An 11,507-nucleotide genomic window follows, 5' to 3' on the forward strand; every position below is an offset into this window, starting at 1 on the left:
TCATCATGGCTAAATCTCATAACCGGTTCAGGATGACATTTACATTTTCCCTTGTGACATGATTGTAATTTGCCCTTTTTAATTACCCAACTTAATCTCATACTAATCCAATGATATTGCCATAACAAGTATGGTTGGAAGACAAAGCCTTCTATGGTAAAAGAGTTTGTGTTTGGTGGGCCTGACGTTACCGCCTCCACAACAGTCTGCTGGTTGGCCCTGACAACACACCACCACAGTGCCAGGCTGTCAGTGTGCCAGGCTCAGAGAGCAGCTGCCAGGGCAAACCAGCGGGCACTAATTCAGTCAGCCACAGGGAGCCCCCTCCATGCCTTCTTCTTCCAGACCCTCCCTGTGGCTGCAACTACCCCCTCATCTGTGCACACACACACACACACACACACACACACACACACACACACACACACACACACACACACACACACACACACACACACACACACACACACACACACACACACACACACACACACACACACACACACACACACACACACACACACACACACGGCTTTAATTATGACAAACTCGCCAAAAGCTAATCCCATCTCCCATCTTTTTTAATCAAAGACATTTGTAGCTGAGGGGGTTGCCAATATTCTAATAACCAGAGTTTTCTGATGAATAAACACCTTTTTTTCCTTTGACCAACAGTGGCCTTTCTCAATCAAGCAAAGCCTGAAAATCTCTCAAAGCCACCGATTCAAGAAAATCTGGAGGAGAGTTTTTGCTTGATGTTGTTGCAGAAGATTAATCATAGCTACATGGACATTTTTATAAGTAAAAAAAAAATAAGATATTAACGGCAACATTAATACCCTCATTCTTTCAAAAAACAACTGATGATGGTGGGTATGCATCATTAAGTTGCATGCTTGTTCTTGACACATGTCCATGTTCATTGCACATGTCGTTAAACATCCTGATCGTTTTGTAATATTCTCCCCTGAATGGCGGTGCAGTCACTGAGCCCCGGGGACGATGGCCAGTTACTCTGTGGTTGATTAAGTGACATCCAAAATGCTCAGAAGCATTCAGCTGCTCCTCTGATGCGATGACGACTTTCTGTGGTTAAATTCCTGCTGCGTCCTGAGACTCTCCCCTCTGAGCTAAGTTTGTGGTTGAAAGGACAAACCTTTTCTATACAAAGAGCAGGCAGAGTATTAGAGTATTCTGGTGGCTGAACAACTACCTGCAACAAGAAATTGCTTTGAATTCAGTATTGGAGCATGCAATCCAAACTTCTCTCTTCCTGCTTCCGAGTCATTTCTGGTCTTATTTTACACATTATATAACAAACAGGAGAAGGAATGGACTATCAACTCAAAATCTTTGAAATACTTCGGCTTCACTTTCGGCTCTCTTAAGACACATAGTTATTAAGCGGCTGTGGATCAGTGGAGAGCAGGGTCATCCTCCAATCAGAGGATCGGTGGTTCGATCCCTGGCTCTGGCAGTCCATGTCGATGTGTCCTTGGGCAAGACATTTAACCCCAAATTGCTCCCGCAGGCTGTTCCTGCGGTGTATGTATGTGTATGAATGTTAGTTAGTGTCCTGATGTGCAGGTGGCACCTTGCATGGTAGCTCCTGTCATCAGTGTATGAATGGCCGTGAATGGGTGAATGATTGGTAATGTAAAAGTGCTTTGAGTGGTCGGAAGACTAGAAAAGCGCTATTCAAGTACAGTCCATTTACCATTAACAAGACAAAAAAAATCGACCCTATTAGTGGCTCTACTTTGATCTTATGCTGTCAACAGCATGCTAACATGCTCACACTGACAACTTGGCTAACATGCTGATGTTAAGCAGGTAATATTTACCCTAATCACTTAACGTGTTAGCATGCTAACAATTGCTAATTAGCACTAAGCACAAAGTACAGCTGAGGCTGAAGGGAACGTCATGCAGTTTTGCTAGTGTCAAGTCACAACAACACAGTATTGGGTAAATTTAAATTTTGAGCCGATGATGGCGCTGGAGTTAAAGTAAGGGGTTGTGATTTACGCTAAGGGGAACATGAATGTCTGTCCAAAATGTCATGGCAATCCATCCAACAGTTGTTGAAATATTTCAGTCCAACATTGCCATCCATCTAGTCGAGCTGCTAGCGTGGCTAAAAAAAATGTTCAATAGTGTACTTATGCATGCACAGCACGACCAGCTGAAGACTGCATTCTTAAGGCCCGCTCTCGCTGCATCAAACACATTCTCCTCTGCACCCTCACCTGTCACTCATCCTCGATCTGAGCTGGCCCGTCCCAGCTGAAGGTCACAATAAGGCTGGTTCCTGTGGAGAGGCCCTTTAGGTCCCGATGCTCCACGCTGCCTGAGTAAACATGGCGCAGCAGTTCATAAAGATGCATATTGTGTGCCTCCATCTGTGTATGCATGTGTTTGAATAAATATGTGCATATTGAGGGGTCTCTTCCTGAGTTGGGTTTCCTGGCAGCGGGGATACATACATACCGTTAGTAAGGCCGGCTAAAATATTGATGCCGGGTTTTGTTCTCATTTTTGCCATACTTGAGAGGCCATCTGGATAGGTCAGCCTTTCTCACGTTAAATATTAATTCTCTCATTGAATATGACCAGGGGAGAGTAAAAAAGGGTCATTTTGTAATGTGAGAGAGAGAAAGAGGGAGAGGTGGTGGTTGGGGGTGGGGGTTGAGCAGGACTCAACAATAGGTTTTTCCTAACAGATGGAAGATTGGCTGCACGGATATAGTTCAGTGTCACAGTGGAACCTGATATCTGATTATATTCCTCCCGGCTCACGAACACAAAGGGATTACATGTGGTTACATGAATAATGAAATCGAGATTATTTTGTTGACACGCGTCTAATTTGTTGTGCCACAGTTGTGAATGGCTGAATACTGCCCATCAGTCTGTCTCTTTGTGCAGCATTACTCGGGTAAGACCGACATATCAAGTTCTTCCAACAAGCCAATCAAAGAGGTCACTTCTGGCCAAGTCTGCCACCTAAAGCAGCTATCCTATGAAATTAGGCAAATAATTAGCTAAGAAATGCCCACGTCGCAGGACTCAATCATGAGTATGAATTTAAAAAGCTCACAAACAATCTCATTATTGACAGTCCAGTGGTCAAACTGTGTGTTCAGCTTTCCACTGCTTACGGCATTAACAGAGAAATGCACCGTGATCTGAATGTGCACTTAGTGGGCAAACTCAGCGATGAATTTTAATGACTTGCTTAGGAGTGCAAACCAGCTAACAACATGACAACCCTAACAAGGTGCCATTTAAAGGTAGTGTTTTTTTGTAAATTATCTCTCCGCTCTTAATAATTAACAAAAGCCTATTAATTATGAACAAATCTGTAGCCTAACACTCATCAAGAGGAGGGAGGGTTGCCTAGGATATTTGACCCGTTCTGGATACCTTGTCGCTTTGGTGTTGTCGGTAACTGGAGCCCCTGCAGTATGATAGTAATGTGGTGGAAAGTAAATAAGGCGATAGAGTAGAGAGTAGGACACAATGCATTTGTTTTGGGTGCTGTCAGAAGGGTGCCACAAGCCTAGGAAATCAATAATGCAGTCTTGCACGTGTCTGGTTATTAAGCAAATAAAATTAAGCAAAATGTCTATACTTTTGTGTGTACAGGAAAACCTGTGCAATATTTAAAAGTGATAATCACTGTTTATGGGTGATCTATTCCCATTACACCTTGAGCAAACAGCAGGCCCTAAGGTTCCCACAGCTCAGTCAAAACAATAATTGGCCTTACACAGTTGAACCACCATTTTCGGATGCTAAATCAACACAGCTGGACATCCTAAAGTTTGTGTTTATGTCTGTGCACTACCTTTCCGACTTGAGTCTAAATATAGCTCGGCAGCATCCTGCTGTGATGCTGAAGGTGCAGTCATCTTTCCCCTCTGAAGGACACAACACTGTCTGAAGTTTGGGAGCAGGGGGAGTGGGGGGGAGGGAGGGAAGCGGTGACTACTGTGTGACAAGCTCCCTGTTCCTTCCTCCCAGGCCTGAGAAACAGGAAGTGCTGCACATAAGGCATTATTGTGACGGAGAGGAAATGCAAGGTCCTCTAAAATAAGAGCCCCAATCTGGTTGTCAATGACAGGAGTTTGTCCTCCACAGCCCCACAGAGACCTCCCCCCCACGCACGCACGCACACACACACACACACACACACACAAACACACTGAAACACGTAGCCTCCTCCACAACTTAACTGTTGAGTGACGCAGATATATAAAACAAGCTGTAACCATGCAAGACTTCTCTGGGTAATAAATCCTATAAATAAATACGGAGCAAGTCAATAGTTATGTTCACATAAAAAGACATGGGAAGGTAGGCAACTTATGAAAGATTTGAGTGCAGCAGCTCAAAGATAACAGAATCCGCTCTGAAATAATTTGCTAAACCTTTTGTTCCCTGCTGAACACACCCACATACAGATTGAGCAACAACAGCTTTTCAAAGGGTTAAAGGAGGCATATGGGTAGGATCCATCGTGCTTGTGTTTAGCAGAAGCTGAGGAGGAGCCGGTTGCTAAGAGAGATGCAAGGCTTTGTGCAGGGCTGCCTCCCAGTTAATTAAAATCCTACTTTATCTGTTTCACGCTTTCAATTAAGAAACTCTGGAAAAGGCCCAAGCCTCTGGATGTAGATAACCATAGCAATAAGATGTGATTGATATGGGGGGCCCCCCATTGGCGCTACAGCAATGCCCTGCTGTTGTGTCAATGCCTCATTTTGATCCCAGGCACCAACCTCTGATGATCCTGGCAAAAAAAGGTTGTGCAGTGCCTCTCTCAAAGCCTGCATGGCACCTCAACCCGCAAATTAGATGGATAAGATCTGCTTTTGTAGGACATGGCAGGTGTCGGCCACCTGTGAACATGCACATCTGAACTGCAGCACAGACTGAGGCTGCAGAGAGTCAGGATCACTGCTCAGCCTGTGCCAAGTCTAATGGTTTTCTTTGGTCATCTGTAATCAAGAGGAACGTCAGCTAACAATGTTTTTGCTCAATTAACAGCAGATCCATCAATGCCAGTCGCTGTTTTTCACAATCAATTAACTGCAACACAGAAGCCAAGCTGTACTGGAAATAAAACATGCTAGGCCCATTATAGTTTAATGGGCATGGGGAGCTGTTGTTGGTCGTGGTTGTTAGTTTTTTTAACAACCAAGGCTGAATTAAACTAAGACTAAATTGAGAATTATTTAGAGGCAAAACGCTTATAAAATACAACAAAAATAAAGGAACAGACAGGCACACGTTTTGTCACAAACAATGGAATTATATTTGAGTGAACTGGCATCCAACGTCCAAACAATCTTTTTCTCCTCTAAAGATTTTTCACCAACACCTGGTATTAAACAAACCTCTGCACAAAACAGAATATTTACTGCCATCTAGTGGAGACTTTCGGTAACAAACATTATAACCGCCATCATCTGGAATACTGTACTTAAATGGCTTTATAACACATCTTTTAATGTCTGAAAGACCTAAATGACTGTACGAGTGAAGATGAGATGGACTCATGTGTTGATGTAAAATGTTCCCCTGATGTTCCAAAAGTGTTTGGCAGGTCATTAGCACTGGGGGCAGGCTGGGGCGTCGCTTCTTGCACAGGTGCATGGCTGAGGCCCAAAGGAGCCGCCCCCATCCTACCAGGATTTATTACGTCCCCCATGCTCTCTCTGGGGATCTGATCTTGTGATATTTGGAGAAGGAAGCCTCTTCCGAAAGCATGTAAGGCTGGGACAGACGATTGCTCTCTCCCTAAGGGCCTTCCTCTACCTGTTGTGTCCATCAGTATCTCTGCGCGCCCTCTACCTAGAGACGGGGGACTGTTGACAGACATTTGTTTCCTGAGCTCTGATACAGTGGCTGGAACTGGAGCCTGATCTGCTGAGTCAGGGGAGGCAGAGACATCCACAGACAACACATTGTTGGCTCTTGGAGGGCTCCTGGGTGACTTTTGTAGGACAGGGTCCGCTGGTGAAGGTGATTCCTCAGTAGCTCGCTGCTGGCAGTGCTCCTCTGCTGCAGGGGAGGTCTGGGATGGAGTCTTAGTCAGCGGGTTGAAGCGATCCAGCAGACCTTGTTCTGTGACAGGGTAGTGGCTGGCAGCCCACTGCTGCCGCTCACGACGCATTTGCTCCAGCTGCCTGAGCTCTCTGGGCAACTCTAACACACTCTCCTGAGAAAGCAAACAGGTAGACTGTTTGTAGACAGATGTCTGTCTTGGAACAATACAATCAGCTAACCAGGTTTTAGTTGCTGCTATTGTTCTTTCCGTCCATCCTGGCTGTAAAGAGATCCTTTCCTAACACAATTTTTGATAGTTCAGCTGAAGCCTATGTGAGACTTGAGCAGGAAAATGTATTTCAAATGGATATCTATCAGAGTAACAGTTTTTGGCGCAAAATTCCATACTTTCCCTTTAGATTTTTTCCTCCATCACTTGCACGAGAATCACGCCAGGAATGGATCTCTTGGCAGCCGGTATGGACAGGAGGAACAACAACAACAAACTGTTTCAGAGTACATACTTGCATGTGATTATTGTATTGAAATAAACTTTAAAACAGACCGGCAGGTGTTTTTTTTAATAACAGCAATGCACGGCAGCTATCTCACTAATCTCAGTGAGGGACAGAAGACACCTGTACATAGTTCTGGGCGATATGGAGAAAATCAAACACCACAATATTCTTTTTACCAATATATTTACCTCGATATTGATATTGCGAGGGTATTGTAGGGTTGACTTTTGTTGCTTTCAGATTCTTAGTAAATAATCATCACTAATGTGGATATAAAGGCTAAGTAGGTAAAGGCATATAATTGAACAGCAAGAACAGTGTTGTAAGTTGAAATTGATTGCGTATCGTAATGCAGCCTTTAAAACCAGGAAAAGACAACACTTCTGCCATATTACAACTTCCAAAATCTAACAGGATATGCAATATCATATCACAATAAGTATATATTGCCAAGTCCTACCTGTACACCTGTACAGAAATGCAAATAATCTGTGCTTTTGTTTGAATCGTGAATGCAAACGTGTTGGTTCACCCCATTAGGACAGAACCCCCCCCCCCCCCCCCCACAAAAACAACAACAACCCTCTGGGTTGAAAAATAAGAAGCAGACTAGTGTAACAGTCAGCCAATTACACAGCTGCTTCAAAAGCCTGTTAGATACAGAGATGATGTTTTTATTTCACTTGATTGGTCATAAGAGCGTACACATTGGCTAGCAAGGCCAAACTTTCAAAATGGAAAAATACTTTAAATACACAATACCTGATTAATTGATATACCAATGATACATTTTACAATCTAAGGCAGACTATATGCCCTGGAAGAGTGCTCGTTTGTGAATTACTCACCATGCTGACATGCTCTAATTCATCAGGTTCGTAGAAGCTGCTGTTGAGGTATGAATCCACCAGGGCCATGTAGTCTATCATAAGAGTATCCAGCAGCACCAGTCTGAGGGGCTGAAGGTGGATCACTGACAGAGCCATCACCTTAAGCAGGGGTATTGGACAGGGCCGCTTGTACCACAACTCCCTTCCTTCCTGTAAAGACACAAACCGGTGATTCCAGCACATACAGATGCAACTGTACAGCACATAACATCTTGGATGAGACTGTGGACTGTACCTTGGCGAGCTGTGACTTCATCTGAAGGGATAAGAGTTGAGAGGAGGGCACCTTCAGATGGAGGCTAACCACCTCCTGCAGAGTACTGACTCTGTCGGGTAGTAGATCTCCTGTTTCGGAGTAGAAGCACATGACATCTGCCACCTAAACACATGCAGAAAGAAAAACGCAGGAAATAATTAAAAGATAAACTAAACATACAGGAGAGAAAGTTAGCCACCGAAAATACTGCACGTGTACCTGCGTATCAAAGACGTTGGTAAGCTTTACTCCAAACTGAGCAGTCAGACATCCAGCAACGGCTCTGCAGTCATGAATGACCTGAATAATATGTACAATCAACATAGATGTTTTGGTAACAATCATCATCGTGACTGAGCAATATTTCTAGTCTAGTTTACAATGCTTACCTTCAGTATGTGCTTATTTTCCAGGATCATGGAAAGACCGTTCTTAAAGGCCCGAGCTCCGAGTAACAGGATATCAAACAGGTAAATCTTGTTTTTAGTGGCAATCTAGATGAATGAAGAACAGTTAAAGTAATTTTTTTTCTTTAGTTGAAGAGAGAGAGAGAGGAGCAAAGCCCCGAAGGAAGGACTCATAACAGCAGAATGCAGAACTTCTCACCTGCAGCCAACACAGTCTCCCATGCTTGTATGCTTCCACGCCATCGGCTCCCACACCTATCACATGCTGCTTCTTGATGTGCATCACCTGATGGATGGGATCTCAGAACTTTATCGAGAGTTTTTAAACACAGCAGGTCTCCGTAAAGACATGTCTCCATCATTACATTCTGTCAACATAGATTTGTTTCCTGAAAAATGTGTAATTTAAGTGAGTCATGCAAGAGAAAAGGAAAGTAAAAAATCTACTTACAGCAGAGCCAAACTTCTCATGAAATTCATCAATGACTACAAAGTTGACATACTCCTCTTCATCTTCATCACCATCTATGAAAAAGGAACCTCTCAATAGTGCGTAGGCCAATCATTTCCATTTGAATTTGAAGCTGAATTTTGAGTATGAATATTAAGCAAATACACCAAATCATGATCATACTCACACAATGTGATTGTCTTCCTGTACGGCTGAAACTTTTCCACATTTAAATGCTCTTCAAGTCTGTTGTCGTGAATGTTTCTGTGCAACACATTGCATGCTGCACTTTAAGGGCCAGCTGAATGTGCATTCACAACAATGACAACATTGCTGGTTGATTACTTACCCACTGCCAGTGTTTGCTTCATTGGTAAATTCCACTGTTAATTAAAAAATCATACAAAAACGCAAAGTCAGATGTCAAAACTTGAAGTCCAGCTTCACTTCAGATATCACTGTCCATGTGTGAACTCACCATTTAGAATCTCGTGCCCGAAAAACATTTTTGACCCAGGACAGGGACAGCCATCACTGCCTCCAACAACTGAAACAACACACAAAGGTTAAAGCAGGGGTTACGTCAGAGAGCCCACGGGTAGTAAATGTGTAATGTTTCCACATACCAGGTAGTGAACTACACAATGCAATACTAATAACACAAAACACAAGGAGGACATTTCTCTAACCGTCCGCCAAAATGAGCGTTTTATTGAGGTTGATGCGTTGGACGACGCCAAAGTATGAAGAAGTCTTCAGGGTCAGTTTGATGCGTTTTCCTTTGAGGATATTCAGGAACTGGACGTCGTCCACAGCCATTTTAAAGTGGTGTTAGTTATGAGTTGTTTTAAACAATGAAGAACAGACTAGCTGCTGGTTTAATATAATAAGGCTGTGAAGGTTTTTACATTGACATTAACCACCACAACTTATTTAACTTGACGTCAGAGGGCCAGGGGTTCATCCACGTGGTTTGTGTTCTTCTTCTTCTTCTAGCGTTAAGGTCAATGCTGCGTTCAAAAGCTTCTCGTTAATCTCATCATTCACTTCCTCCTCCTTGGTTAACCAAAGACATACATGATGTCTGTGTGGCTCACACTATCATATGAGTCTGTGGTGGTGCAGGAGGAGGCAATACCCATAGGCTTACGGTAAGTACCGTCCGCACATTAATGATTTAACTTATGAATAATCTATTTCTCAATAAATGTTCCATAACCATGGAAGGTCTGTAGGTTCCCAGGTGGTCAGTGACTCAAACGATATCATGACGCCCACCAGGGGGAGGTCACAGCCCACCTCTTGAGCTGCTTGCTGTTAGTCTCAGGTATTTTACTCTTCTGACTTCTGAGTTAGTTTCTTAGAAATCTGACTATTTTAAATCTGATAAAAACCCTTAACTTATAAAGCAGTCATGTATTTTCATCCACATTACAAAGTATGACTGTTATAAATGCGTCTGTGTTCAACTATACAGTATGTTACAACCTCCAAACAGGAACACTTTGGCCCAAAAAGTTGAATATATTCTAATAAGATCTTGATCCTCATTCAATTATATTTCAGTTTACACCCTTGAGACATAAATCACTATGCAGCTGGCTGCAGCAGAGACTGGCTGACTACTAATTGGCCACGTATCATATTGTGCAGCAATGTCTGACCACAGGGCTGATGCCTGAACCGTTGCCTGATCTTCGTTAAATGAGCAGGTGTGCAGAGTAAACAAATATTATATTTTACCTTTATAATAGTAAATGCAAATAAAGATAATTTGTAGTTGATGCATGCTGAAATTTGAAATATTTGAATATTTTGAAATAAATGCAAATGTTATGAAAATACAGTACCAGCCAAACGTTTGGACACACCTTCTCATTCAATGGTTTTTCTTTATTTTTTTTTTATTTTTTTTTCTACATTGTAGATTAATATTGAAGACATCCAAACTATGAAGGAACACATATGGAATTATGTGGTAAACAAACCAGAATATGTTTTATATTTTAGATTCTTCAAAGTAGTTGAATGAGAAGGTGTGTCCAAACGTTTGACTGGTACTGTATGTCTAATAGTAACATACATGAAAACAACAACCAAAAAACTTTGCCCACTTATTCAGAGATTATAACTTCCTAAGAATTCTTTCCATTTTTAATTTGACATGGTGTCATTCATAATAAATGAATGACACCATGCTTCATACAAAACATACACAATTTGTCAATTGTTTGTATTTTTATTTCATGTCTGTCAACAGTATGGAGCTTGAATATTATCAGAAAAAACTGAAATCAGATTTAGACGTCCCGCGTGGCAGCAGGCTTAAGGCCTCACTGACTGGTCTGATAACAGCATTGACACAGAAAAGGGTGCAGACAGGCTATCTTATCAGAAGTAGCCAGCTGCTAATACACAGATTCTCTTGACTTCAGTCTGCCTGTGGAAACTCATGAACTCAAACTACTGCTGGTCTTTGGACAACACACAGGGAGGCACCTCATCAAAGGGAGGACACTCTGGGGTGCAAGAGGCACAGAGCTGTCTCAGATTTAATCACAGACTGTGTGCACCTTATATTATTTTTTGCTATGAGTGTGCTGCTCCATCTGAGCTCAGTTAAATTCAAGTGAAAAAGGGCAAACGCAAAGCTCCATAGCTAATTTAACAGCTTTCCTTGTTGCTTAGACTTGATGTTTTATAGTCAAAGAAAAGCTGTAATTAATAGCATTTCCAATTATATCCTATAAAGTTTTTTTCACATTATCTATTGCAGCACAGTGCCAACTCGAGTGTGGTTGCACATAATTACTTATTTGAGAAATTATGTCAAAACACACCAGTTGTAGAATTTGTAATAGTTATAAGAAATGTTCTGAATAATCATGTTTGGTTCCTTAAATAAATCTTTTAGAGGCCCTCAGGTGTCACTTA

At 42.3% G+C, this 11,507-nt stretch overlaps 1 protein-coding gene across 1 annotated transcript; it reads right to left on the reverse strand.

Moving 5' to 3' along the window:
* Positions 1-5,334: 5,334 nt before the first annotated feature.
* exd1 (exonuclease 3'-5' domain containing 1) lies at positions 5,335-9,729 on the reverse strand. Its single transcript, XM_054614412.1, has 11 exons — positions 9,263-9,729; positions 9,052-9,120; positions 8,923-8,956; positions 8,761-8,837; positions 8,574-8,647; positions 8,322-8,408; positions 8,105-8,209; positions 7,935-8,015; positions 7,695-7,838; positions 7,418-7,609; positions 5,335-6,223 (listed from the first exon to the last, which is right to left on the reverse strand). The coding sequence occupies exons 1-11, from the start codon at positions 9,390-9,392 to the stop codon at positions 5,510-5,512; spliced, it is 1,707 nt and encodes a 568-aa protein (XP_054470387.1). The 5' UTR covers positions 9,393-9,729; the 3' UTR covers positions 5,335-5,509.
* Between the last annotated feature and the right edge of the window lie 1,778 nt (positions 9,730-11,507).

The sequence above is a fragment of the Anoplopoma fimbria genome, chromosome 15, assembly GCF_027596085.1.
Source record: "Anoplopoma fimbria isolate UVic2021 breed Golden Eagle Sablefish chromosome 15, Afim_UVic_2022, whole genome shotgun sequence".
NCBI classification, from domain to species: Eukaryota; Metazoa; Chordata; class Actinopteri; order Perciformes; family Anoplopomatidae; genus Anoplopoma; species Anoplopoma fimbria.